This window comes from Megascapheus bottae, chromosome 1 (assembly GCF_031878675.1).
Source record: "Megascapheus bottae isolate mThoBot1 chromosome 1, mThoBot2.hap1, whole genome shotgun sequence".
Classification (NCBI taxonomy): Eukaryota; Metazoa; Chordata; class Mammalia; order Rodentia; family Geomyidae; genus Megascapheus; species Megascapheus bottae.
The window spans coordinates 29,558,300-29,583,907 of NC_143509.1; the positions used below are offsets into that span (position 1 = coordinate 29,558,300).

Sequence of the window (25,608 nt, forward strand, 5' to 3'; positions counted from 1 at the left end):
GAACGCGCTCGTTCGGCGGGCCGGGCGCGCGCGGCCGGAGGAGGGAGCCGGGAGGCCGCGGACTAGCGAGCGCCGCCATATTAGGAACCGCGGAGCCCCGGGAATCCCGTCAGTGGTGGCGGCTGCCGGCTCCGGTTGGAACTGCGGGAGCTCAAGGCAGGTGCGGCGCGGCGCCGGGAGAGGCGGGGCCGGCGGGAGCCAGCGGGCGACGGGAGCGAGCCAGGTGAGGCGGCCGGGAATGGTGGGACCCGCCCCCCCCGGGGCCCGGGGTAGCGGCGGCCGCCGGGTCGGCCGGGCGACCCCCCCCCCAAACCCAGCCGACCGGCTGCGCCGTGACCCCAGCCCTCAGCGGCCAGGCCCCTGGATGTCACCCCACACCCCCTCAGGCCGCGCCAGGCCCGGTGACCTCAGCATCTCTGGTCCTGACCCCCGAATTCGAACGCCCCCCTCCCTCAAGTCAGGCCCATTACAGCTCCCCAACCTTGAGTCTCCCCTACAGAAACCTCCTCCTCCGTTCCGGGCACCCAAGCATCCTTTAGAAAAGGTCACACCCCTCCCGAAATAAAACCCGGGGACCCCGTCCGGTTTCCCCCCTCCCCCCAAGAAAATGTAGACCGTCAGACCCGTACTCGTAACCCCGGTTATTTCTCTCTATCTGTGAAGCTTATAGTGGACTTGCAGATTCCCACACTTCCAGCCCAGACCCTCTTCCCCACAGTGAAATCTCACCCCTAGACCTGAGTGTCCCCGATAAAATACAATCCGAACCCCAGAGATCAGAAGCATCAGCAGTCCTGGGTATGGACCGGGCCTGACCCAAGGCCACAGAGTGACCCTCCCCAAGGTGTGAATGAATTAACATTTGTGTCCCACCCCCATCCTTCCTGCACCTCGGATTTCTGCTCCCTTACTCTCCTGGCTACGCCAGCCCACCTCAACCACCCCACTGCTCCCCCCCCCCCCCCCCCCCCCCCCCCCCCCGCCCCCTGCAATATCCAGCTCTCCCATTTGTTCAGTGGCCCACTCAAATCTGAGATGGCCTGTTAGGTACCCAATCCTCTTCCCTTCCGATCTGAATCTCTGTTCTGTGTGTATTACAGACACACACCATAGAATTTCTCTGCAGGTAAAATGTGTCCTTGGTGCCCACCTCCCACCCCATTCCTAACCCAGTGCTTATGACCCAACCATGCTCCCAGTTTCCTTGGTTTGGGGTACCTGTCTAGTGATGACCTCATACCTCTGGCTGGTGAGGCCGCTCCCTCCCCAACTTCTGCCTGTGCTTTGAGTAAATAAGGGTGATTTGCCTAATGAAGAATTAAGGGGAGATGTCAGGATGTGTTTGGAATCAGGGCTTAGTGAAAAGACTGGGGAGTCCCTGGTGGATCCTGATGAAGTCTGCCTAGGACTTGGGCATGTACCTTGTATGGCTGTTTGTGTATAGCTTCCTGGCAGGGTGGCCAGTGCCTACCCCCCCCCCCCCAAGGTGCTGTGTATGTTGTTTATGCTGGACTGAGAAAAGGGAGCAGGTGTGCCAGGCTCTGCAGTGGATGAAGGGGGGCAAAGGGCAGGCGCCACGCTGCAGGAATGCCTCTGGCTCTCCCTCCCAAGTTGGGGTTCTAGTCTTCCAGCTCTGGTAGAGAGGCTTGTCCCTCTGCAGTGTGGAGGGGTGTCCTCCCATGTTGTTGTGCTCCAGGGACTTGGACCCGCCCTGTCTGGGGCTGGGTTTGTTTGGGTGTAGAGATGGGGGTACCACAGAGCAGATAAAAGCACATGCCTGTCACCTAGCCCTCGGGAGGCTGAGGCAGGAGGATCCAGAGGTCAGGGCTCAAAAACAGGCAAAGGCAAAGCCTGGCAGGTCTTCCAGGTGGGCTGGAGAGTGTTCCCTGCACGTCTGTCTTTCACTAGATCCTCTTGAGCTGGTAAGAGTGCTGGGCCCCTGGCTGGGCTGTGTGTGTGTGGGGGGGGTCGGTCCTGAGGACTTCTGGAGGGATTGGTTGGAGTCATGTGGAAAGACACAGAACACAAAGATTTTCCTTTTGGGCAGGGGTGAGGAGGTTGGGGGGGGCATTGAATGCAGGGTTTGGAGCTCTACTGCTTAAGCCAAAGTACCACTTCAGGCTTTTTCTGTGTATGTGGTACCAAGGAATTGAACCTAGGGCTTTGCCCGTACTAGGCAAGCACTCTACCACTGGGCCACATTTCTGGGCCCAGGAACTTGTTCTTTTAGGAACTGGTCAAACCACACTACCACATGGTACACCGGTTAGGCCTTTCCCCTAGAATTGGGCCAATTCTGCCCCCAGGGCACCTGAGGCTATGCCGGGGGACTTATATGTGTGGTTGTCACAGCCAGGGAACCCTGGCCTGGAGCGGGTGGAGGCCAGGGACACTGCTCAGGACCCTGTAGGGCTCAGGATGGTCAGTGACCACAGCCAGCCTGGTGTCTACGGTGCCTGAGGCCGGGAGCTGCTCTAGACCCCAGGCTGAGAGCCTGCAAGGGTGCCCACCCTGGCCACCCATACCCCACTGTGCCCAATGTCAGCCAGTGCCTCCAGGCCTCCACATCACTTGTACCTGAGGGACAGGGACAGGACACACCGGGCCCTCTGCTGTGGATGGACAGACGGAAGGGGAGTGTTTGGCTTCTCCTTGCACCTGTCTGTGACCTCCACTCATCACTTCTGCCAGCATTGCCTACCTGGAGGCCCAGGGCTGTGCCAGGGGTGGGGGGTGCCATGGGCTGCAGTTCTTACAGCCTCCACCTTGTCCCTGGTCTGCAGCCTCTGGGTGTTGAGCTCTGCGTGGCCTCAGCCAGCCTCTACAGTGCTTCCTCCTTGATTCCCCCACCTCTTCAGTTGACTTTCTAGATTTTCTTTGCCAAGAGCATTAGGCAGATGGAATTCCCATGGCCACATAAAAATGTACAGGTCAGGGTTTCTTTCTTTTTTTCTGCTAGTTCTGGGGCTTGAACTCAGGGCCTGGGCACTGTCCTTGGGCTTTCTCATCATTTCAGCGTTTTCTGTGCATGTGGTACCAAGGAATCCAATCTGGGGCTTCATGCTTGCTAGGCAAGCATTCTATCACTAGGCCATACTCCTAGCTCCAGGTTGGGTTTTTCGTTTGTTTGTGTGGTACTGAAGTTTGAACTCATGGCCTCACGCTCCTGGGTAAGTGCTTTACCACTTGAGTTACACTTTAGCCCTTTCTGCTTTTCTCATTTTTTGGAAAGGGTCTTTTTTTTTTCTTTTGCCAATCCTAGGCTTGAGCTCAGGGCCTGAGCACTGACCTGGGGCTTTTTCAAGGCTAGAATTCTACCACTTGAGCCTCATCACAACTTCCGGCTTTTTTCTATGTATGTGGTAATTGAGGAATTGAACCTAGGTCTTTGTGCATGCTAGACAAGCACTCTACCACTAGGCCAAACTCCAGCCCCTTGTTGTTGTTTTGACAGTTCTGGAGCTTGAACTCAGGGCCTAAGCACTGTCCTTGCATTTTCTCAAGGCTAGAGCACTACCATTTGAACCACAGCACCACTTCTGCCTTTTTTCTATGTATGTGGTACTGAGGAATTGAACCTAGTTCTTGGCACATGCAAGGCAAGCACTCTACTACTAGGCCAAACTCCTAGCCCATGTCCCGATTTTTCTATGATGTAGTACCGAGGAATCCAGCCAGGGTCGCTGTGCATGTTAGGCAAGCATTCTATCACTAGGCCAAACTCCCGGCTCCTGGGGTCTTGTTTTTTTTTTAACCTTGGCCAGCATAGACCTCAGTCATAGTTACTGCTTCCACCTTGCTGGGGTGATAGGCACTCAATACTCTGTCTAGTTGAGATAGGGTCGTGTAAACTTTTTTTTTTTTTTTTTTTTTTGCCAATACTGGGGCTTGAATTCAGGGCCTGAGCACTGTCCTTAGGCTTTCTCAAGGCTACACCCCTACCTCTTGAGCCACACAACACCACTTCTAGTTTTTTCTATGTATGTGATACTGAGGAATTGAACTAGGATCTTTGTGCATGCTAGGCAAGCACTTTACTACTAAGCCAAACTCCTGGCCCCATCCCTGAGCTTCTTTCACTCAAGACTAGCACTGTATTACTTGAGCCATAGCTCCACTTCTGGGTGTGTGTGGGGGGTAGGCATTGACCCAGGGCTTCCTACATGCTACCACTAAGCCACATTCCCAGCCCTCTTGTAAATCTTTTGCCCTGGCTGATCTAAACTGGGATTCTCCAGTCTCTGCCTCCTGAGTAGCTGAGTCATTGCATCTGGGCACACCTGTAGTCACAGTTATGCTACTCTCACCATTATCCACTTCCAGACCCCAAAGGAAGCCCTGTCCCCATGAGCAGTCACATTGTCTCCTCCCAGCACCTGGTCTCAGTGAATTCATTTCCTGTCTCTGGAGATTTCCTATCAGTGGGCCTTTGTGTCTTTCCTGAGTACGGTGGCTTCATGGTCTTCCTGTTCCTGGCTGCATAGTGCTCCAGCACGGGAGTGAACCATGTGCATGTTCATCTATGCGCACTGGGCGGTTTCGCCCTGGCTGTGGTGAGCACAGCTGCTAGAGACAGTTGGGTGCAGGTGTCTGAGCCATGACCCTGTTTGGGGGACTTCAGTACAGTTGGCTGCAGCTCAGCCTATTCCCTTCACTGCCCGCCAAGCCCCACAACAGAAGTCTTGTCTGTCCTTCCTCCCCATCTCTCCCTGCCCCAGTGCATTATAGGACCCAGGCGGGGAAGCGTCCATCCCTGGGGCTTACACTTGCTCACAGCCCCTCCTGGCCTTGCCCACCACCTTGGCTGCCGCTGGCTCAGGAGGCCTGGGCTGGTTCCCCAAGGTAGGGCTGTGTGTGGCCCTGGGCACGGGGCTGGTCCCCAGCCAGTACCAAGGCTAGTGCTCGGGAGGGTGTAAGTGCCATAGCCTCATTCCCTGGACGGTGGTCCGCCCTAAGAGTCCTCTGATCAGGCCCATCTTCTGTCCTCCAGCCCCGGCACCTAGGAATGTGTGGACACCCGGGGTGCTACTAGTAGCCCCCTTGCAGGGCTCAGGAGCCCCCATGGCTGGGTGGAGAGTGCAGTCTTGAGTATGTGAGATCTCCTTGTGTCCACCTGTGCTCCATGGTCAGGGGTACACAGTCCCTATGATGCCAGGGACCCCCAGGTTGCCTCATCTTTCTGAGGCCTGTCAGCCCTGGTGAGCGCCCCCTGCCTGTGTGGCTGTGTCTGTGCAGTCTGCTTCAGACTGAGGCACCCTTGCAGACTGGGGACAGAAACTTAGCGTTTCCCTAGTGTTAGGGTCAGTGTTTGGGGTTAGAGCAGCCATTCTGTCCCTAGGGGCTATAGGTGGGAGTCGCTAACTCAGCAGGAAGGCCGTGGTCATGAAGCTTACCTCACCTCTGGACTTTGAGCAAGACAAAGGAATGGTGACTAACGGGCAGGAGGGCACAGGGCATGAGGCGGCTGCCAGGGAGAGGCGGAGTGTGTCCAGTGCCAGCCATGGCCCCTCTGCCATGCACTGGTGAACACTCATACGGGAAGGGAAGGAAGGAGGGGAGTCGTGCGTGGTCTGGATGGCATGGTGTGGCTGTGGCTCCGAGGAAGGCATGGACTAGATACCATACTGAGCCAGTTGAGGACTGGGGTCTGCTAGCTGCTGAAGTGCTGCCAACGATAGTGTCTCTGACAGCACATTCAGGGTTCAGGTGGTAGAGCAAGATGGGAAAGTTCCCCCAAAATCTATGTGTGATAGCGCACACATGTTCCAATACTGGGGAGACAGAGGCAGGAGATCTTTGGCTCTGTCAAAAACAAAATATAAAAGCAAATGCCAGGCGCCAGTGGCTCATACCTGTCATCCTAGCTACTCTGGAGGCTGAGATCTGAGGATGGTGGTTCAAAGCCAGCCTGGGCAGGAAAGTTCATGTGACTCTTATCTCCAGTGATCCGCCAGAAAACTGGAAATGGTGCTGTGACCAGGGGTTGTGGCTCAGTGGAAGAGTTTTCCTAGCCTAGAAACCATACCCCTGTGCCCATGTGTACAGCAGGTTAGGTGACTCCTCCTTTTCTGTTGGACCCTTGTTATCAGGAACCAACCCCCCAGGCCCTAGGCAATGGCTGGGGATAGGTCGCAGGCTGGGACCACTCAGTGCGATCCCCTCCCCTGTCCCTGAAGGGGACATCCTCGGGTGGCTCATCCCGACACCACGCCTGGTGTCTTCTCAGCACTAAGTTCCTGAGTCTGTCCACAGCCGTTGGTCACCTAGTCCTTTACTGGACGGACGATCCCAGCTGGAAGCAGATCACACTGCCCCTGGAGAGCTGGGATCTGGAGTGGCCTCCTTGTGTGGGTGCTGAGCTAGGACCAAGTCTGCCTGCAGGCCTGTGACAAGGACCACACAGAAGAAGGAGTGCAGTGAAGCCCGGCGCTTGTTCTGCCCGGGCCTGGGCTGCCCAGGCCACACAGGTGCTGCAGGACCTGGGTGCCTCCAGTGTGCCTGCTGTCCCCCGTCACCTGGGCATGACCCTGCCTCCACAGGACCCCAGCAATGTCTGGGGTGTGGGGCTGTCCCAGAAGCCCTGGCTTGAGGCTGGGAGGCCAGGGAGTCTCCCTGTGTCCGCCAGTCCCAGGATGCCCACCAGGCCCCAGCCGCCTCTGGTGAGTCACTGCAGGCCTGTGCTGCCATGTGTCATTTCCTCTTGTTCCTCGAAGCCTGGACCCAGAGTGGCTGGGACCAGTTTTTCAGGATGAGCAGCGATGAGGAGGAAGTGTACCCAGAGCCTGAGGAATAGGGCACGGGGTGGGGGTGGGGGGCACTCAGGCCCCAGACAGCACCTGGACGCCTCCCAACTCCACTGGGAAGCTGCTAATGGCCTGGCCCTGTGCGAACAGCCACTCCTCTTAGCTGGCTTCTGAGACTGTAGGGCGGGCTCCCGCCCACATCTGATCTGGGGGCTTGGCATGAGACCCCTAGGGGTGGAAAGCCATGTTCTGTCTCGCTCCCTGTTTTCAGTCGGGCAGTGTACCTCCACCTCGCCCTGGACCCAGTCTCCCCTGCACCCCATCTCTGCAGAGCTCCACTCTCACCCCCAGAGGCCATAGGGCCAGCCAGGCCTTGCACACATGGCCAGCATTGCCTGGGACCCAGCAGTGGGGTGAATGGCTGTGTCTGGTGAGAGAGAGCCCACAAAATTGGGGAGCTCGGCCCAGGGCCCAGCACAGCAGCCACGGTTGATGGGCGTGCCAGATGCCAGGCCTGCAGAGTCCTCCTCAGTGGGCCTTACTCCTGAAGGCGGGGTGTGCAGTAGTCCTCACCCAGGCCTGCCCATCTGTCAGGTACCTATGGTACCCATTCCCAAAGAAAGCTTGAACCCAGAAGGCCTGCCCTGAACCCCAGAGCTTGGGTCATTCCTGAGGCTGGGTCCTGCTGGCCTTTAGCCACCTGGTATGATGGGGTCTCTGTGGTCCCTTTATCGCTGGGGAGCAGAGCCACACACTCGCTGCCCTGGGGTTTGTGTGAAGGGCTAAGATGACTCTGACAGACTCAAGTAAATGAATGGTCTTCCTCTCTGTCCCCTCCCCAGAGCTGACCCTGTCCACATGTCCCCCTGCTCTACCTGCAGATAGCAAATTGAGGCCTCCCCGAGGGAAGGCAGGCTCCCTGGGCCTCCTGTGCCCGCCCTCAGCTCCTGCAGACTGCCCATGGTATCTATGCACCGTGCCCACAGTTCCCGCTTCTTAGAGGTGGAAACACCAAACCTGTCCCCAAAAGGACTCCCACCTCTGAATTTGGAAAGCAGTTGCCAGATTGTCTCCTGTGGCATCCCCTGTAGGACACCATACATCCATGATGACTGCTGCACCCCTGTGTGAAGGCGTTCTGCCCTTGCCTGGGCTTTGTGGCCGGCCCTGCTGAGGACCAGGGTAATGCCTTTGGCCAGTTTGTCCTCCTGTCCTGTGGGCAACAAGTGTTTTCCCAGCTCTGGCTTATTTTGGATGTTGGTGGTCTGCTGTGCCTTCTGTTCCACCTGCACTGGCCGTGTTCCTGGCCCTTGATCACCACTGGCTGGCCAGGAGAAGCCTGGGGCCCTGCTGCTCAGAGGCAGAGAGGTGCCTGCTCCCAGTTGTAGATTGTACCAGCTAGACTAACTGTGGGGACCCCTACACCCTCCTCCGACCAGCTCAGCATTAAAGTCTTGTTAGAAAAAAAAGACACTGTCAGAGCCGGAAGTTCAGTGGTGAGTGCTTGCCGAGTACGTGTCAGGCCCTGACCCTCGCTTGACACCTCCCACAAGTAATTAGATTATCGATAAGTATGTGAGCAGCTAGGCACCAGTGGCTCACGCCTATAATCCTAGCTATTCCACAGGCTGAGATCTGAGGGTCTTGGTTTGAAGCCAGCCCAGGCAGCAACTGTTAACTGTAAAAAGCCAGAAGTGACGCCGCAGCAGCAGCAGCGTAAGTGGTAGAGTACTAATCTTGAGCAGGAAAGCTACTCGTAGGCCTGGCTCCTGCCTCCCTCCCTCCCTCCCCTCCCTCCCCACCCACCCCTGCCTTTTTTCCTTCTATTTTGATAGTACTGTGGTTTGAACTTTTGAACTTAGAGCCTCTTGTGTGGTAGGTGCTTTACCTCTTAAGCCACGTTTCCAGCTCAGGACCTAAATTTGCATTACAGACATTTTCCATTGACTGAGAAGGCCTGGCCCAGTGTCTAGGGGTGTGTGATTTAGGGGTGCCTCCAAAGGATGCAGAAAGGAGAGGTACACCCTCCCTGTGGCCTCACCTGAGCCCCTATGGGACAGTGCCTGTGGTAACAACTGGGGACCCCCACGGGCCCTGTGTCTTGGACAGGAGACCCCATCTGGAGGTCTCCTGCCCTGCCCTGTTTCTAGAGGAGCCCCCACTCCTCAGTGGCTGATTCTAGCGTTAGTTGGTTGTGTGGTTTGTGAGCCAGGGTTTGAGCCTCCTGTGTGCTGGGCTCACAGTTGTGGTGTCTTGTTTGGCCTTGGGACTGCTTTCGGACTTGGCATGTGCTCTAGTTTGTTCCCCATGAGTGCTGGCGTGAGGTCCCCATGTCACCTGAGAGACCCTTCGCTCTCCCCTGTGGTCAAGCCACAGAGGCTGTGGTTGGTGTGTGCGGCTCCATCAGCAGCTCTGCACCAGGGGCTTCTGGCATCTGAGCCTGCCCTGCTGGCAGCAGGCCCAGGAGAGTGCCCTGGAGGGGAGGAGGGAACTTCTCAAATAGTGAATCTTGCTCTGCTGCCCAGCAGGTGCACAGGTATGTGGCCAGGTGGGCATTTACCACTGGCCCTGGCATTGAGCTCTCAGGATGCTGCCCCTGATCTGGTGTGTGCCAGGGCAGATACAGCCATCTCCATGCCTTTGTGTGTAGTCGGTTCCGTGGGGTGCACTGGGGACCTAGAGTGGTGTGGGGGGGGAGCTGCGGGTGCGAGGCAGCCTGGCTGGGCAGAGACTGCGAAGGCTGAATGGCCATCACCACTTCCAGAAGCTGGGTGTGTGCTGACAGAGGGGTGGGGGGGTTCCCTTCAGCGTCCCCGCCCAGGGCAAGCTCGGGACTCGGGGACACTGAGCAGGCACAGGCTGAGTGGACCTGCCCCAGCAGCAGTTGTGGAACAGTCCACCGGGGTGGTCTCAGGCCGGAGCCCCGTTCCACTCCGTGAGGCTGTGCGAGGGGAGGTGAGCGTGGCTGCTGTCCTGCAGGTCTCATCCCCTCCCTCTGCCCTGACGGGACTCAGCCATGGCCCTGGCACTCGGCGGAGGCCAGCTGGGTGGGAAGGGCCAGTGGGTCTGCCCAGTGTCTCAGATGCCATGTTGCTCCAAGGCGATAGACAGAGATGGGCTTCCTGGGCTGTCCATCTGGGTGACCCAGGGCTGGGTCCCTGTGCCTTACACGCCTCTCCCTGTGGACCTCCAGATGGAGTTCAGGGATGGACAGTGGCATGTGTCTCGTGGCGTGTCCTGCAGTGTGGCCTGGTGTCTGGGTCTGTGATTGAGGAGTGGGCGCCAGCGCGGGGCTGCCGTCTGGGAAGGGGGCAGTGGTGGGGTGGTCACAGGATAGCCTCTTTTTTCTGTCTCCGGGCTCAGTATGGAGGCTGGGAGGAGGTCTGCTTCAGTCCATGGGGGTCCCAAGCTCTAGCCAGCGGAGACCACGGCCACGGAGCGCGAGAGGCTGCTGGAGGGGGTGAGGTTGAAGGGGCAACGGGGTGCGCAGCGCCCCAGCTCTGTGAGGACATTGTGTGGGGAGAGCCGTGGTCAGCAGCTGTTATTCTCACATTGGGAGTGGGCTGGGTGTCTGCCCCACACCTGCGTTTGGTGGACATGGGAGCCACGGGCGCTCTTCGGAAGCAGGTGTCTGCTGTGGCCCTGTGCCACGCTTGCTGGCATGGCAGTACCGTCCCTGAGCACCGTCCACCCGCCCTGCGCCTGGACCAGTGCTCCTGGCTCTCCAGTGGTCCTCCCGCTGCTGGTGCCCCCCAGCCTCCTCCCCTCCCCCTCACGCCCGCCCTCAGATGTGACGTGAGGCGTGTCCACCCCACGCATGTACGGCACACGTGGGTCAGGGACCGCGGCTCACAGCTACAGGACTGCCACTTGTCCCTCTCCAGTGTCTCCTGGAGGTTCAGAGCTGGTTCCTCTGTCCCCAGGCCACCCACTGACCCCCCGCCCTTTCTCCTAGGCTGTCCTGGCTGGGGTCCCGCCCCGCCCCGCCCCGCCATGGACCAGGACTACGAGCGGCGGCTGCTCCGGCAGATTGTCATCCAGAATGAGAACACCATGCCCTGCGTGAGCCTCGGGGGGGGGGGGGGTCATGCCCCATGTGACCCTGCTGTGGGGTGACCCAGTGGGCGCCCACTGTGGCCTGGCTTGGGTGAGCCCTGCACCTGCACTGGTGGAAGGAATGGTGGCAGCAGGGGTGGCAAGTCTGGCCCAACCCCTCCCCCCCGCCCAATCCCTCCCCACCCCATCCCTTGCCCTGGCAGGGACTGAAGCCAGCATGTCCTGTTCAGGTGTCGGAGATGCGGAGGACGCTGACGCCAGCCAACTCCCCAGTGTCGTCCCCCAGCAAGCACGGGGACCGCTTCATCCCCTCACGCGCCGGGGCCAACTGGAGCGTGAACTTCCACAGGATCAATGTGAGTGGCAGCCACGGGGGTGGGGGGAGCGGGTCTGGGGCCATCGCCCCTTTGAGCCTTACCTGCTGTCTCCTCCCTGCAGGAAAACGACAAGTCTCCCAGCCAGAACCGGAAAGCCAAGGACGCCACCTCAGACAACGGCAAGGGTAAGCTGCCGCGCTAGCTGCCCACTCTACGCCCCACCCCACAGTCCTGGGGTGTCCCCCTGGCTCACACACTGTCGCCTGCAGATGGCCTGGCCTACTCGGCCCTGTTGAAGAATGAGCTGCTGGGCGCCGGCATCGAGAAGGTGCAGGACCCGCAGACCGAGGACCGGCGGCTGCAGCCGTCCACGCCCGAGAGGAAGGGCCTGTTCACGGTGAGCTGCGCCTGGGCCCTGTGGCCAGGGCCACAGCTGCTGAGAAGCCATGGGACGACCTGGCTGTCCCTGCACAGTCTCCTCCCGGCTCCACACTTTCGGGGCTTCTGGGTTTGGCTTTGTGGACCCCCCCCCTCCCCTCGAGCCCTGGTATCCACCCAGCAGCATGTCCTCTGTCCCCCAGTATTCCCTCAGCGCCAAGCGTTCCAGCCCTGATGATGGAAACGACGTGTCCCCATACTCCTTGTCCCCTGTCAGTAACAAGAGGTGAGTCGGGGCCTGGGCCGTGGCGGCCCTCAGGCAGGGCAGTCCCTGCGCGGGCTGAGAAGCCCACCTCTGCAGCCATGCTGTCAGGCAGACTCTGGAAGCCCAGGACAGCCAGCTCCAGACTGGGGATGAGACGGAGATGAGCAGGGACGGGGGGCAGAGACGCCAGGCAGGGGCGGTGCCTCTGCACACGGGCAGAAAGCTGCAGGCCACTGCTCCACAGTCAGAAGCTGCTGCGCTCCCCCCGGAAGCCCACGCGCAAGATCTCCAAGATCCCCTTCAAGGTGCTGGACGCGCCCGAGCTGCAGGACGACTTCTACCTGAACCTGGTGGACTGGTCATCCCTCAACGTGCTCAGCGTGGGGCTGGGAACCTGCGTGTACCTGTGGAGTGCCTGCACCAGCCAGGTGGGCGCCTGCCACGGGCCCTGGGTGGGGTCAGCTTTTCTGGAGCCCAGCGCTAGGCCACGGCAGACCCCTGTTGCCCTCTGGGGGTGCTCAGCATCCACTGTGTTCCAGCCGGGCTGGCAGCCATGGTGGGCCTTCCTGCGCTTGCCCCATGTGCCACCATACTTGTTTGGGGCTCACCTTGGCAGGTGCCCCGCCTTAAAACCTGGCCTTTGAGATAAAGTGAGGGACTCCTCTCCATTCTCCTCCCATGCTGACCTGTGTCTTCCACCACTCCATCCACCCCCAAGAATCACACGCCGGCAGACACCCAGCCGCGGCACCTGTGACTCGTGGGTACCACATATCTCACTGCCCTGTGTCCCCAGGTGACCCGGCTTTGCGACCTGTCTGTGGAGGGGGACTCAGTGACGTCGGTGGGCTGGTCTGAACGGGTGAGTGTCACCTGAAGCCCTCCTTGGGGGTCCTCACCCCCCAAGCTTTGGCGCAGGGTTCTAGTTGTAGGGTGCTGCAATCTATGGCAGGCCTGCAGTTGAGCCGGGGCGGGGCAGTGCCTGGGTCCTCAGTGGGGCACTGGCCTTGCTGTGCCCTTTCAGGAAGGCTGCCCTGCCTTACTGTGTGCTGTGGTTTAGGCCGGCTGGGTGTGTGCGGTGCTGGAATGGCTGCCAGGGCCTTGAACTCAGCTGGCCCACCGAGCACACACCCTGCGCAGAGCAGCTGCCTGCCACCAGCCTGCATTCTGCCCCTCGCCGCCCATGCCCTCGCCACCCATGCCCTCGCCATGGTCCTGCCTTTTCACCCCTGCCGCCACAGGACCTGTGTGGTTGACCACAGTCCACAGGGGTGGGTGCTGGCTGGCACCGCAGCCTCATGCCCACCTGTGTCACCGTAGGGGAACCTGGTGGCTGTGGGCACGCACAAGGGCTTCGTGCAGATCTGGGACGCAGCGGCTGGGAAGAAGCTGTCCATGCTGGAGGGCCACACGGCCCGCGTTGGTGAGGCAGGCGCCTGGCGTGGGGCGGTGGGCTGCAGGGTGAGCCCGGGCCCGGCCCCCCTCACGTGCCCCCGCCTCCCACCTCCACTGCAGGGGCTCTGGCCTGGAACGCGGAGCAGCTGTCATCAGGCAGCCGAGACCGCATGATCCTGCAGCGGGACATCCGCACCCCGCCCCTGCAATCGGAGCGGCGGCTGCAGGGCCACCGCCAGGAGGTGTGCGGCCTCAAGTGGTCCACGGACCACCAGCTCCTCGCCTCAGGGGGCAATGACAATAAGGTATGGCCCTGAGCCTGGGGCCGCAGGCGCGTGGGGTGCATGGGGCGGCCTGGGGGCTCGCACCTCTCCCCAGGCTGGCGCTCACTGCCTGTGCCTGCAGCTCCTGGTCTGGAACCACTCGAGCCTGAGCCCCGTGCAGCAGTACACCGAGCACCTGGCCGCCGTGAAGGCCATCGCCTGGTCCCCGCACCAGCACGGTCTGCTGGCGTCGGGCGGCGGCACGGCTGACCGCTGCATCCGCTTCTGGAACACGCTGACGGGCCAGCCGCTGCAGTGCATCGACACCGGCTCCCAAGTGTGCAACCTCGCCTGGTCCAAGCATGCCAATGAGCTGGTGAGTGCCAACCGGCTGGGGAGTCGCCACACCTGCCCTGCTACTCCCCAGACTCCCCGCTTGACCCAGCGCTGTCTGCAGGTGAGCACGCACGGCTACTCGCAGAACCAGATCCTCGTGTGGAAGTACCCGTCCCTCACCCAGGTGGCCAAGCTCACCGGCCACTCCTACCGTGTCCTCTACCTGGTGAGTGCTGCACTGCTGTCCTCAGCCTGGCGGGGACCCTCACCCCTCCACCCACCACCAATCCCAGTGCACCTCCCGTGAAGGTGGGGGAGAAGTCAGGTGTCACCCCACAGCCTTTGGCCTCTCCCGGCCAGGCATCCCATTCTGTTTTCCATGGGCCCTGTAGCCAGCTGCCTTCTACCTGTGTCCCCACACTGTCCCCAGAGCTGCCTGCCAGCTGTCCTGTCCTCTTTGCAGGCAATGTCCCCTGACGGGGAGGCCATTGTCACTGGGGCTGGGGATGAAACCCTGAGGTTCTGGAACGTCTTTAGCAAAACTCGATCAACAAAGGTAAGGCGGGCCTGCCCCAGCCCCACGCGCGCCCCCCTCCACCCCACTGGCTGCTCACAGCACCCATGTCCGCAGGAGTCTGTGTCGGTGCTCAACCTCTTCACCCGGATCCGATAGGCCCACGGGCGGAGCGCGTCCCCGTGGAGACCGCCTGCCCACTTGCACGGACCCTGCGTCCCCGCCCCGCACAGTCCCTGGAGGAGACAGCGGGCAGGCGGGCGGGCTCGGGGCCTGGAGACCCCAGAGAGTCTCATTAAATGCCTGATTGTGAGCCATGTCCACCCGTGTCTGGGGCGGGGACATGGGACCCTCCGCACAGGCTCTGGTGCCACCCTTCCTGGAGGGCTGAATCCCCCATGTCCTCAATGGCCTTGGCCCGTGCCAGCCATCCGCACTCAGCACAATGGACGCCAGGGACCCACAGTGCTGCCAGGGGCTGCCTGGAGCTCGGGCCACTGCCACCACTGCCCATGGCTATGTCGGACAGACAGCTGGACACCAGGCTGGCCTGAGACCATGGGTTAGTTGCCACCAGCCAGGGGGCCAGCCATGGACCAAGGGCACCTGCGGCGCCATGGCTCCACCTGCTAGGTAGCAGCAGCGGTGCCAGCTGGGGACCGCACAGGTACCTGCTGCTGTGGACCTGTCATCGAAAGACTTGCTGATCCTGACCATCATGTATCCCGAGTTCGCCTCCCTGCTTCCCCTGCCTGTATGACTTGGCGTCTGCTGTGGGCGAGGGGACCCTGAACACCTGCGGGGCATCAGGTGTGTCCCTCTGCCTTGCCCGGCGTACGGGCCACCTGCCTGTCTCCACCTGGTCGCCTGCGTGGGAAGGGCACTCAGTCCTCTGGAAGCTTCCTGGGCTTCCCTGACCTCAGATCCTGTGTCTTCTGCCCCCTGAGCAGCCAGCAGTGCCCACTCTCAGCCCCTCCTGCCGGGGCGGGGCCTGCTGGCTAGCGCCTGTGCGCATGTGTATATATGTATTTGTGACTCCCTCACTTGTTTCTGTGTTTTGTTGCCAGTCCTGGGATTCTGGTGGCACGAGCAGGGCTGAGTGGCTGCCCTGGGTCACAGCAACCCCTGGCCTGCCCACAGCAGTGTCCACCATGTGCTGGGCCACAGGGCATGGCTGAACTGGGCTCTCTAAGTGTTCTAACATCTTACTCGTCTGCGAGGTGCCTTCTAGGTGCTGGCGGCTCAGCTGTAATCCCAGCCACGCAGGAGGCTTAGATCCCAGGGTGAAGGTTCAAAGCCAGCCAGGCAGCAAAGTTCATGAACTATATAAACTAACTGACCAGCATAAAGCCACAAGTATCAGCCTTGAACACTAAAGCTCAGGGACAGTGCTAGGCCCTGAGTTCAAGCCCCAGGACTGGCACAAAAAAATACAAAGTGCAGCTGGGCCACCCTGTCCACAGGCCCCTTGTCCTTGGGCGTCGAGGGAGGTGGTGAGCAGACACCTCCCCTGCTGGGTCTTTGCGCCAGGGTGGCACCAGGTAGTCTGTGAGCATGGCAGGGCAGGGAGGTGGTGGGAAGGGGCCTAACCCCCATGAGGGGCAGAAGGGCTCCTGTGTAGGGGTGCTGGTCCTGGAAGGTAGCTGTTGGCGTAGAGGAAGTGTGGCGGAGGGCACTTGGCTAGTGGGTGCAGCATCCAGGCAGGGTGGGAGATGAGGAGGCGTGCAGGTGCTTGGTGTGTTGGCTGGTGAGTAGTGGTGGTATGGAAGGGGAGCAGAGATGAGGTGCAACCGTGCGCTAGGGAGGGACATGGCTGATCAGGACACCCCTGTGCCTGAGGCTCACACTGGAATAGGTGGCTTAGGAGGGACAAAGCCATTGCCCATGCCAAGGCCCTGGGGCAGGACTGGTGTGCCTAGGTGGGAGCCTGGGAGACTTGGGTCCCAGGCCAGGGCGTTGTGTTTACATTCTCTTGTTGTGGTGATACGCATAACAATACACTGCCATAAAACGGTTCAGTGGAGTTAGTATATTCAGTTTTATAACCATCAATAATTCAGAGCCTCTTTTGGTCACCAAAGGAAGCTGATCCCAGCAGCTGCCACCTCCTGCCCGCCCACTTCCTGTCCAGACCCCCTTCTGCACGTTGCCCACCCTTGGAGCCAGGTGTGGCCTTTTGTGCCCACATCTCCAGCTGCCTCTTGTTCCTGGGTATGTGATGCTCCCTTGTGGGATTGGAGCGTGTGTGCCCGTCCAGTGCCACCTCACTGCTGGGCCCCCAGCTGTTCATGTGTGTTAGGGAGAGGGCATGGGGGACATCAAGGTACCAAAAGTAGGGTGGGGCCCATTGTCCCCAGTCATTGGAGGGCTCCCCACTGCAGGTGAGGGGAGAGCAAGGCAGGGTGGGGCCCAGAGCTGACCACCTGCCCGTTGCCAGGACACCAGATGGGTGGCCTTTGTCCCTGTCAACAATGGTCCTGTCCACTTTCCTGCCCGGAGCCCTCTGGATGCAGAGGCAGACATGCAGACCCTGAGGCGGGAGGCTGCCCGGCCCTACGTCCCTTTGGGCACCCTTGAAGTTGACTTCCCTGCCCCTCGCTCCAGGTGGGTCCTCAGCAAAACCAGGGCGGCCTGTTGGGATCCCGCAGTGGGCAGCACACGGGCGCCACCCTGTGGCCGGGAGCCATTCACAGCCCGAGCCCTAGACTGGCCTGGCCCAGCATCCAAGCCCACTCAGGCTGAGATCTGAGACCTGGCTGGAAGCTAACATGGGCAGGAAAAGTCCAGGCTCAGTCAGTGAACTAGCAAAATGCCAGGGGGGGGTGCTGTGATTCAACATGGTAAAGCACTGGCAAAAAATGCTGAGTGTGTAAGGTCCGGTGTCCAAGACCAGCTCAAAACCCGGCAGCTGGACATGGGGGGTATCTGACTGCAGCTGGGGGTGCTGCGGGGAGGGTCAGTTCTAAACCAAGCCAGAGCTGGGCAGCAAGTCAGCCCCCATCTGCCGACCCCGAGAGGTGGCAGAGCACCCTGGGAAGGGGCACAGCCAGGGCAAGACAAGGGGAGACAGAAGGTTGCTATCAAGTTGGGGCTAGCCAGGATCTTTGTCCTGCCTCCTCAACCACCATGCCTGGCAGGGAAGTTCATACTGGGTGCTGGATTTCACCCAGGACCTTGCCCATGCTAGGCCAGTGCCATCAGAGCCATGACCATGCCCCAGCTTTGAGTAACCCTGAGGCGTGTCTGGCCTGTGTCCACTACAGATTCTGTTTAACCCTTCCATCGTCCCAGGACCTTTGCATGTGCTGCAGAGGTTCTGCCTGGCACTCAGATCTGTAGTCATCTTATCTGTGTCCACCAATAGCTTGCTGGTGTGCTCTTAGGAGGGAGGTGGGGGGTCTTCCGGGGGGAAGTGACTCAGACCTGACAAGGTCGCACTCCCGTCACTTTCCTGGTCAGGTGTTTTGTCTCCTGGCAAGACAAGCTTTTAAACTTTTAAAGGGGACAAGTTTGGGGCGTTTCCCATTCTTGATTCGGGCGAGGTGAGGCTGCAGCAGGCCAGGGCCAGCCCCGCTCAGCCTCGGCCTCACCCTCAGCGATGACTACCTGTCCACGGAGGGGCCTCGCTGGACACCGGCCATCAAACATGGGACGCGCTGGAAGTACTCGCCCATGGGACGCGACGCAGCCGGCCAAGTGCTGTACACCGGCCTGACCAACTCGGATCCCCGCGAAGCCTGGTACAACCTGCCCCGGGCCCTGGATAGCCCCTACCGCGAGGCCTACGCTCGTTGGCACGGCTGCTTCGACCACCGTCAGCGGGGCCTGCCCTCCGGTGAGCGCCCCGCCCCGCCCCGCCTGGGGAGGCCCCGCCCCCGGAGAAGCCCCGCCCCGCCCGGGGAGGCCCCGCCCCCGAGGCGCCCCGCCCTGACCGGCCCCATCCCCCGCAGCCTACACGCAGCACGTGCGGGACACCGCGTGGTACGACCCCGTGCTTCCCGCCCAGTACAAGAACCCGAACACACGCTGGGGGACCGCGCTGTGGAGGGACCGGCCCCTGCGCGGCAAGGAATACGGTGAGCCGGACGGTGCCGGCCCGGAGCGGGGCGGGGCGCGGGGGTCCTCCGGGGACCGCGGGGCGGGGCCCGCACGGTGGTGACCGGGTCCTCCCCCGCCCCGCCCGGCCCCGCAGTGGTGAATCGGAACCGGTTCGGGGAGGAGCCGCGTGGGACGTGGGGCTATGTGCCGTGCCTGTCGGCGCCGCAGCGGCCGCGCTACGCCTCGCGGGCCCCCGGGGCCTGGGGCCCGGAGCCCTGCTGCCTGACGCCGCCGCCGCGGTCCCCCTCTGCGCGCGCGCCCGCGTTCCGATAAAGCTCCTGCTGTCGCCATCCACCTGCGCCGCCACCCGGCCTCGTTCCGCGTCGTCCCGGGGCCGTGAGCCCAGTCCGCCGCGCGGGTGCTCGGGGTGCCGGGTCAGGGCCGGTCCCCGGGGTCACCTGGAAGGAAGCGAGCGGTGTTGGTGGGGGGCCCCCGCGTGCGCCCGCCTGGCCCGGCCCGCCCGGCTCGGCCGCGCGCCCCCACTCACGCGTCCGCAGGCGGATGGGCCACACGAAGAGGCTGCAGAGCGCCAGCGCGGCGGCCACACCGACGCCGCCCGTCACCGTCACCATCACCCAGCGGAAGAAGCCCACGCAGGCCGCGCAGCACAGCTCCGAGCTGGGGACGCACACAGGGGCCGCTGGGCGCAGGCTGGGCCCACGGGGCAGCTCCACCCCCAGCCTGCACCCACCAGTCCACCTGCTTATCCCACCCCGAGGGGCCACCGGAGGCCATCCTGGTGCACCAACCGTACTAGGGCTACCTCGATGCTCCCCCAGCTAGCCCGACTCGTGTGCTAGGTCCACCCCACTGGCCTAGACCTGTCCCACTCCTCCGTTTTCTACATCACCACTGCCAGCTTCAGTCACACAGACACACGTAACTGCGATGGCTGGCCAGCTGACATTTCCCCAGTTCCCATGAGGTTGGGACCAAGAGAGCCCTGTCGGGTCCTGAGCCAACAGCAGTGCCTACCCTGGAACCACATGAGCCTGCACCCCATCCGCCCCCCCCAGCCTGGCCCATACACCTGTGAGGTATCTGCCTTGGCACCTGACTCAACACACCCAGTGTTTGTTGAACAAATGAATAAGCTGCCTTTTACCCAGAGCCCTGCATGGCAGAGCTGGTGGGAAGGAAGGGGTGAAAGGACTCACGGGCAGGGGTGCAGGCTTTGCACAGCCATGATGGCTAGCCCATTGGCCACCTTGTCTGAGAAGCTCATGGCACCATACACAAATGCTCCACTGTCCTGTGGGACGGACAGACAGAAGCCACGGGTGTCAGTGCCCAGACCTGTGGGTTTGGGTCCCTGGCCTCCAGGGTCCTGTCCACCCATCCTACCGTATGGGGGCCAATGAGGTCAGCTGTCATGGCCAGGGAGGTGACAAGGATGGTGGCACCACCAGCACCCAGCAGCACCGCGGCCGCGTACACAGCCACACCCAGCGTCTCTGCGAGCGCCACCCAGGCTGCAAAGGCCAGGATCACCAGGAGGCCCGAGAAGTACGTCAGCTGAGGAGGAGGCGGCGGCCCAGGCCCAGCTGAGTCAGGCCTGTGCAGCTGGGAGTCCGCGCCTGGCACTGGCCCCCTCTGGTGGTCAGTCCCCGCCCCTGCCACCAGCCGGGGAAGGAGGGACTGAGACAACTGCAGCCTCACAAGGCCCACTGACAGGAGAGAGAGCTTTGCCAGGCACTGGGTGTGGGGGCGGGGGCAGCAGACCCCCCCATGCTGGAGGGGCCCTCCCCATGTCTGCAGGGCCCACTCACTCACATTCCGCCCCATGCACTTGTTGACGGGCTTCATGAGGAAGGAGGCGCAGAAGCTGCTGAGGTACACCACCAGGGGGATGGTCGCGATGAATTTCTGTGGGAGCCACAGCGGTCCTGACCGGGCTCCCGGGGAGGGGGGGCGCTGCCACCCCCCACCCCACCCCACCGGGCTCACCTTGGGCAGGTGGAGGGAGTAGGTGAGATACATGGCCATGTAGGCCTGGGACAGGTTCACGATGAGCCTGGTGCTCATGTACAGCACGCCTACCTGTGGGCAGATCAGCAGAGGACAGCCAGGGAAGGGTCAGCGAGGCCTCCCGCGCCCCACCAGCAGGGGCCAATGGGAACATGAGACTTGATCAACTGGTAATGTCTGCCGCAGGTGTGGGATGGAAGATGGATTGATGATGCCTGCCCTGGGTGTAGGGATGTGGACATGGCCCAGCCCTCTCCCCCCCCATGTCCTACCTGGTAGAAGGCCGGCTCCTGCAGCCAGTGCTTCCAGAGCAGCGAGGGCCGGGCGGCGGGGGCCAGCAGCGGGCTGTGCTCGTCGGGACCCTCGGCCCTGCGCTGGCGCCCCTCCCTGGTGCCCAGGTGGAAGAGCAGGGAGGAGGCCGCGCCCACGCCCACCACCAGCAGGGCCAGTTTCTGGGAGGGCAGGAGCGGGGTCAGAGGCGGCCGCACGCTCAGGCTGGGGGTCCCCGGAGCGGCCTGGTGAACCCCCCCCCTCACCTGGAACACGGGCACATCCTGAACCCCGAGCTGGTCAGCTACATCCACATCCTGGGCGGAGGGCCCAGCCCTGGGGGAGCCCTGCAGGTGCAGCAGGAGCCAGGCAGCCCCGAACACCGTGATGTTGGCCACCACGGTGAAGGCATACCTGGGAACAGGGAGCGGAGCGGGGCCTCAGGGACTGCTCCCCACAGCCGTCAGTGAATGCAGCCGCTGCGGTGCACAGGCTGCCTCAGTTTCCCCAGCCTACACAATACCCCCTCCCACAGAGCCTAGTCACCTGCCTTAGGGCCAGACCTAGAAGCCGAGCTCCCCCATGTCTACACCAAGCACCCAAGGCGTGACTCTGGAATGTCCCCAGACCTGGAGCTCCCTCCCTCCAGCCCAGGGTCTAGCACAGACAGCCCCTGCCTCTTCCTGCAGGCAGCCCTCCAGAAGGACCCTCAAAGGGAAATTGGAAGGCAGGGCTGGGAGGAAGCTGAGGGGTGGCGCAAGGTGTTTTGGGGGAACCCAGGATGGGGTTTCCACTGCAGCTCGGCCTGAGGCCCAGTGGTAAAGCGTCTACTGCATGGGGAGGCGAGGCTTCCCTGCCAGTGCCACACACACACACCAAGCAACGTATCATTTCCTCTTGTGGAATGCAGAAGTGGGGGCACAGCCTCACCCCACCCCCTAACACCCCCCTCAGCTGAGCATGGCACATAGCAAGCACTGGACACCAGAAAAGCAGGAAGCCAGCTGTAGCCGTGTGTGGCAGGCCAAGGGGACACCTCTCCCTCCCCCCGGGGGGGGCCTCCCTGCCTCCCTGCCTCCCCCCCTCCCACCACTGCAAGCCAGGACGGGACAAGAAAAGGACTTCACAAGGCCACCTAGGAGGGGGTGGGCTGGCCTGATCAGGGGACTCACCGTGGGCCCCCACACCCCTCCACCCTGAGGCAGGAGGGTCACGGGAAGAGAGGAGGGGGGGTCCCCAGGAGACTGGGCCCCAGCCAGCACCTCCGTCCTGGGACCACAGGGCTGTTCACGCGGGGGCTGCTGGGGGCTACCTGAGGGCGGTGAGCTCCACTTTCTCGTGGTCACTGGTGGCCAGCACGGGAATGAGGCTGAGATGTGCGACCTGCGTGGCGGCCCAGCCGAACTGGAAGATGACGATAAAGGGCGCGTAGTAGAGCAGGCCCACCCACTCGGGCGTGGCGTCACCGCAGCCCAGGCACGGGCTAAAGATGAAGGGGAAGGACAGCAGGACGCAGATGGTGCCTGTGGAGGCAGAGGTGACACCGCGTCCCTCCCGGCTCTTCCTGCACCAGCCCAGGGGGACGGCCAGGCCTTGGGGGGCGGCTCATAAAATGGGTGACCTAGTGGTAAAGTGCTTGCCGAGCATGCACAAAACTCCTCGGAAAAATCCAGAAATGGAGCCTTGGCTCAAGTGCTAGAGCAAAAGCAGCTCAGGGACAGGGCCCGGGCCCCGAGTCTTGGGTAGAGATGCTAACACTTCAGCCTCTCCAGGAGCTGTGGGCCAGGATCGCCCGCCCCTCTCCCTCCTCCAGTGAACCTCAGGGCGTCTGCACATGCTGTGTCCAGGGTCACCTTCCCCCGGGAAGCCCTCCCTGAGCAGCCCCTTCTCCACCCCTCACACCCCACAGCAGCCCAGCTCTCCTCATGCCCTGGGAATTCCTTGGCCTGTCTGTCTTCTGGCCATCCTTCCCCACCAGAGCCCAACCCCACAGGGTGGACACTGTCCTACAAGTCCCCTCCATGCCCGAGGAACCCAGGGTCCATTGGGCCACAAGGATGGGTCCAATAATAATAAAACGGCCTCTATTCCAAACCCCAGCCTTCCTCTTGCTTTTCGGCCACCTCCCCCGCCCGGCCTACCCTTCCCTCCTTCCTCACACCAGACCACCCCAAAGCCACTCATCATCCTGGAGCCAGGAAGCAGCCAGCCGCCAGAGGCCCCAGGCAGCCCCAGGACGGAGCCTCCCTCTGCCCCCGGGACTGGTTGTCCTACGGGGCAGGCGACTCTGGGCTTCCTTTCCAACATACGGAGGTCAAGGCAGTTTGTGACTTGGAGGACTGACCTTCAAAGCTGGCAGGTCCCTTCCTCATAACCCGGGCTCACTTCCAGATCGGGTACTTTATTTTTCTGTTGGTCTTGAACTCTGGGCCTGGGCGCCGTCTCTGAGCTCTTCAGCTCAAGACTACCACCCTACCTCGGGAGCCATAGCCCCACTTCCCCTTTTCTATTGATTGGAGATAAGAGTCTCGCTCTTTGGTGCCCCAGCTGGCTTTGGACCTCGATCCTCAGATTAGGGCTCCCTGAGTAGCCAGGATGACAGGCGTGAGCCACCAGGCCCAGCCAGACTGGGCACTTTTCATACTGTCCCTCAGCTGCCCCTCTCCCTACACTCCTACTCACCAGTCAAAACCCCATAGCTAACGTCCAGTCCCCACCCCACCCCCAATCTCTACCATCCAGACTCAGGAGTAAAATAGAGAAGTGGGCACCGCTGTGAGGGTGACTGTCACTCACTCATGACCTTATCAAATATTAGGAGATACTTTCCTGTCTTCCTCTCACAACTCGAGTGGGCCGGTGGGGAAGGGGTACAGGCCAGGGCCTTCAGGGTCATTGGCCAGGCGTTTCCCACACACATAAGCCTGGACATCCATAGCCTCCAGCTCTCCTGCATCCTCTGGGGCCAATGGGAGCCGCCCCAGAGCCCTACGACGTAGATCAGACCTCAGGGCCTTTGCACAGGCAGGGTCCTCGCCCGGGAATCCCGGGAATCCCTCCCTTTCCCCGGCCCCGCGGTCCGCCGCCTTCACCCAGACGTCTCAAGGGTCACTGCAGCTTGCGGGATGAATCACGAGTGGAGGGAGGGTGCGGACCCGGGCCTCGAGGGCAGAGGGGCCCCCGGGGCCGCTGGGAGGGGCCGGGCGCCGTCGGGGGCCCCGCACTCACCCGCCAGGTGCCAGGCGCGGCGCGGGCCGTAGCGCGCGCAGCGGGCGCGCATGCGCGCGGCCTCGTAGCCCACCAGCGGCGTGCAGAGCCCGTCGGCGGCCTGGCCGAGCAGCAGCAGCGCGCCGGCGCCGCGGGAGCCGTAGGCGCGCACGGCGCGCAGGTAGAGCAGCAGGTACGAGAACCACATGGCGGCGCTTAGGTCGTTCAGGAAGTGGCCCACCGCGAAGCTCAGCCGCGCGCCCGCCGACAGCGGTCCCGCCGCCGCCGGCGGTGGCGGCGGTGGCGGCGGCCCGGGACCCATGGCGGCCGGCCTGCGGACGCCGGGGCCGACGCGACCCTCGCCGGCTCCCGGGCTCTGGAACCCCCCGCGCGGTGACGGCCGTCGCCCCGGCCGCCGCCCTCGACCGCGAGCCCCTCTGCGGCCGCCGGGCCTGCGGGCGGGGAGGTTGGCTAACCGGGCGGGGCAATCTCCGGGAGCGGCGGCCAGATGCACCAATCGGATCCGCACTCTGGGGACGCGCAGCCAATCACGGAGGAGAAGGGCGGAGCCTCGGGGGTGGCGGCGTCCGCGCGGCCCTAGCGCCCGGAGCGCGGTACCGGGTGTGCCGGGGACCCTCTGGACGTTGATTGACGGGCGTCAGCCGAGCGGTGCCCGCCGCCACCCGCAGGTGAGCTGGGACGCTGGGTCCGCTCGGGCAGGACGGGGCGGGCGCGGATGGACCACGCTCTCCCCCCCGCCCTGCGGCCGGCTTCCCGGAGCGGCCCGTTGGGATGGGGCGGACGACGGACGCATTAGCGCTAATTAATTCCTAATTGCGGATAATAAGGGCGCCCAGCATGGAAGCGCCAGCGGGCGTTGAACGAGCGCTGCGGTGCCCAGGCCCCACGTGGCAGACGCCGGGAGCCGGGCCGCCCCGGTGAGTCAGGGCCCGCGGGCGGCACCGCGGGGAGGTCGGCGTCGGGGGCCGGGCCCGGGGGTGCGGGCCTCCGGCCTGGCTGCCGCCCGGGGCGGCGCCGAGACCCCGCACCCCGGGTCGGAATCCCAGATCTCAGCCCCGCGGGGATCTTCCTCGTCTTCTTGGTTGCGACCTTGAACTCTGCCCTCCAGGCCAGCGCAGCTGCACAGCGGTTCCTAAGCGGTTAACTGGAGGTTACGGACGTGGCAGCCTTCCACACACGGGACTGCAGGCAGGAGGCTGACACGGGAGGACCGGAGTTCAAACCCAGCCTGGGAAGCCCAGGGCCGGGAGTGCGGTCCAGTGGTGGGCGCTTGCCTCGCACGCACAGTCTCACAGAGCAGGGGCCTGTGGCTCAGCCCTGCTCCTCCGCTTGAGATCCTGACATCGGAGGGTGGCCGTGGAGAACCAGCACGGGCAGGAGGATCCGTGAATGAACTACCACAAAAGCAGAAGTGGCACTGGGGCTCCAAGTGATGAGAGTGCTAGCGTAGGCACGGCATCTAGGCCTTGAGTTCAAGCCCCAGGACTGACAAAGAAAAAAAAAAGAAAAATAGTCTTGGAGATGAGGTGGATTTTTGTGGGGAGAGGAAGGGGTAGGAGGTGGTAAGAACCTCCATAGGCAAATTTGCACTTAGCCAAAGCTCTGTACTCTGTCAAGAGCTGGCAGAGGTCGGCCCCAGATGTGTGCCCTTAAAAGCTGGACGTGCAGGTGGCCAGGTGTTGTCACAGCTGCTTTCGGTTTAGTCAGCTGAGTTGCGGCCCTTTTATTCCACTTGGTGTGTGTGTGTGCCCGCGTGTGCTGAGTGCTGGTCCCTGAG

At 62.2% G+C, this 25,608-nt stretch overlaps 3 protein-coding genes across 3 annotated transcripts; 2 read left to right on the forward strand and 1 right to left on the reverse strand.

The window, feature by feature from the left end:
• The first annotated feature begins 1 nt into the window (after nucleotide 1).
• On the forward strand, nucleotides 2-14,426 carry Fzr1 (fizzy and cell division cycle 20 related 1). Its single transcript, XM_090341419.1, has 13 exons — nucleotides 2-223; nucleotides 10,699-10,805; nucleotides 11,030-11,155; nucleotides 11,238-11,301; nucleotides 11,386-11,513; nucleotides 11,698-11,780; nucleotides 12,004-12,187; nucleotides 12,556-12,621; nucleotides 13,080-13,182; nucleotides 13,275-13,459; nucleotides 13,560-13,793; nucleotides 13,875-13,979; nucleotides 14,217-14,426. Exons 2-13 carry the CDS (start codon nucleotides 10,737-10,739, stop codon nucleotides 14,424-14,426), a joined length of 1,557 nt encoding a protein of 518 aa, XP_090197545.1. The 5' UTR covers nucleotides 2-223; nucleotides 10,699-10,736.
• On the forward strand, nucleotides 14,426-18,659 carry Tektip1 (tektin bundle interacting protein 1). The gene is made up of 4 exons (XM_090341441.1): nucleotides 14,426-16,871; nucleotides 17,864-18,102; nucleotides 18,218-18,343; nucleotides 18,460-18,659. Exons 1-4 carry the CDS (start codon nucleotides 16,789-16,791, stop codon nucleotides 18,636-18,638), a joined length of 627 nt encoding a protein of 208 aa, XP_090197567.1. The 5' UTR covers nucleotides 14,426-16,788; the 3' UTR covers nucleotides 18,639-18,659.
• Nucleotides 18,660-18,669: 10 nt separating this feature from the next.
• Nucleotides 18,670-24,234, reverse strand: Mfsd12 (major facilitator superfamily domain containing 12). The gene is made up of 10 exons (XM_090341429.1): nucleotides 23,832-24,234; nucleotides 21,916-22,126; nucleotides 20,870-21,017; nucleotides 20,606-20,785; nucleotides 20,313-20,405; nucleotides 20,139-20,231; nucleotides 19,710-19,880; nucleotides 19,523-19,617; nucleotides 18,853-18,983; nucleotides 18,670-18,763 (listed from the first exon to the last, which is right to left on the reverse strand). The coding sequence occupies exons 1-10, from the start codon at nucleotides 24,130-24,132 to the stop codon at nucleotides 18,741-18,743; spliced, it is 1,446 nt and encodes a 481-aa protein (XP_090197555.1). The 5' UTR covers nucleotides 24,133-24,234; the 3' UTR covers nucleotides 18,670-18,740.
• Between the last annotated feature and the right edge of the window lie 1,374 nt (nucleotides 24,235-25,608).

Excerpts from the sequence above, each read along its gene's own strand:
- Mfsd12 (XM_090341429.1), bottom strand. The coding sequence starts at position 24,132 with ATGGGTCCCGGGCCGCCGCCACCGCCGCCACCGCCGGCGGCGGCGGGA. Across the intron at positions 20,406-20,605 it reads AGGAGCCGGCCTTCTACCAG|GTAGGCGTGCTGTACATGAG; the intron begins GTAGGACATGGG and ends ATCTGCCCACAG. Across the intron at positions 20,232-20,312 it reads ACTCCCTCCACCTGCCCAAG|AAATTCATCGCGACCATCCC; the intron begins GTGAGCCCGGTG and ends TGGCTCCCACAG.
- Tektip1 (XM_090341441.1), top strand. The coding sequence starts at position 16,789 with ATGCAGACCCTGAGGCGGGAGGCTGCCCGGCCCTACGTCCCTTTGGGC. Across the intron at positions 16,872-17,863 it reads TTCCCTGCCCCTCGCTCCAG|CGATGACTACCTGTCCACGG; the intron begins GTGGGTCCTCAG and ends CCTCACCCTCAG. Across the intron at positions 18,344-18,459 it reads CCTGCGCGGCAAGGAATACG|TGGTGAATCGGAACCGGTTC; the intron begins GTGAGCCGGACG and ends CCGGCCCCGCAG.
- Fzr1 (XM_090341419.1), top strand. The coding sequence starts at position 10,737 with ATGGACCAGGACTACGAGCGGCGGCTGCTCCGGCAGATTGTCATCCAG. Across the intron at positions 11,156-11,237 it reads TGAACTTCCACAGGATCAAT|GAAAACGACAAGTCTCCCAG; the intron begins GTGAGTGGCAGC and ends TCCTCCCTGCAG. Across the intron at positions 13,460-13,559 it reads CAGGGGGCAATGACAATAAG|CTCCTGGTCTGGAACCACTC; the intron begins GTATGGCCCTGA and ends CTGTGCCTGCAG.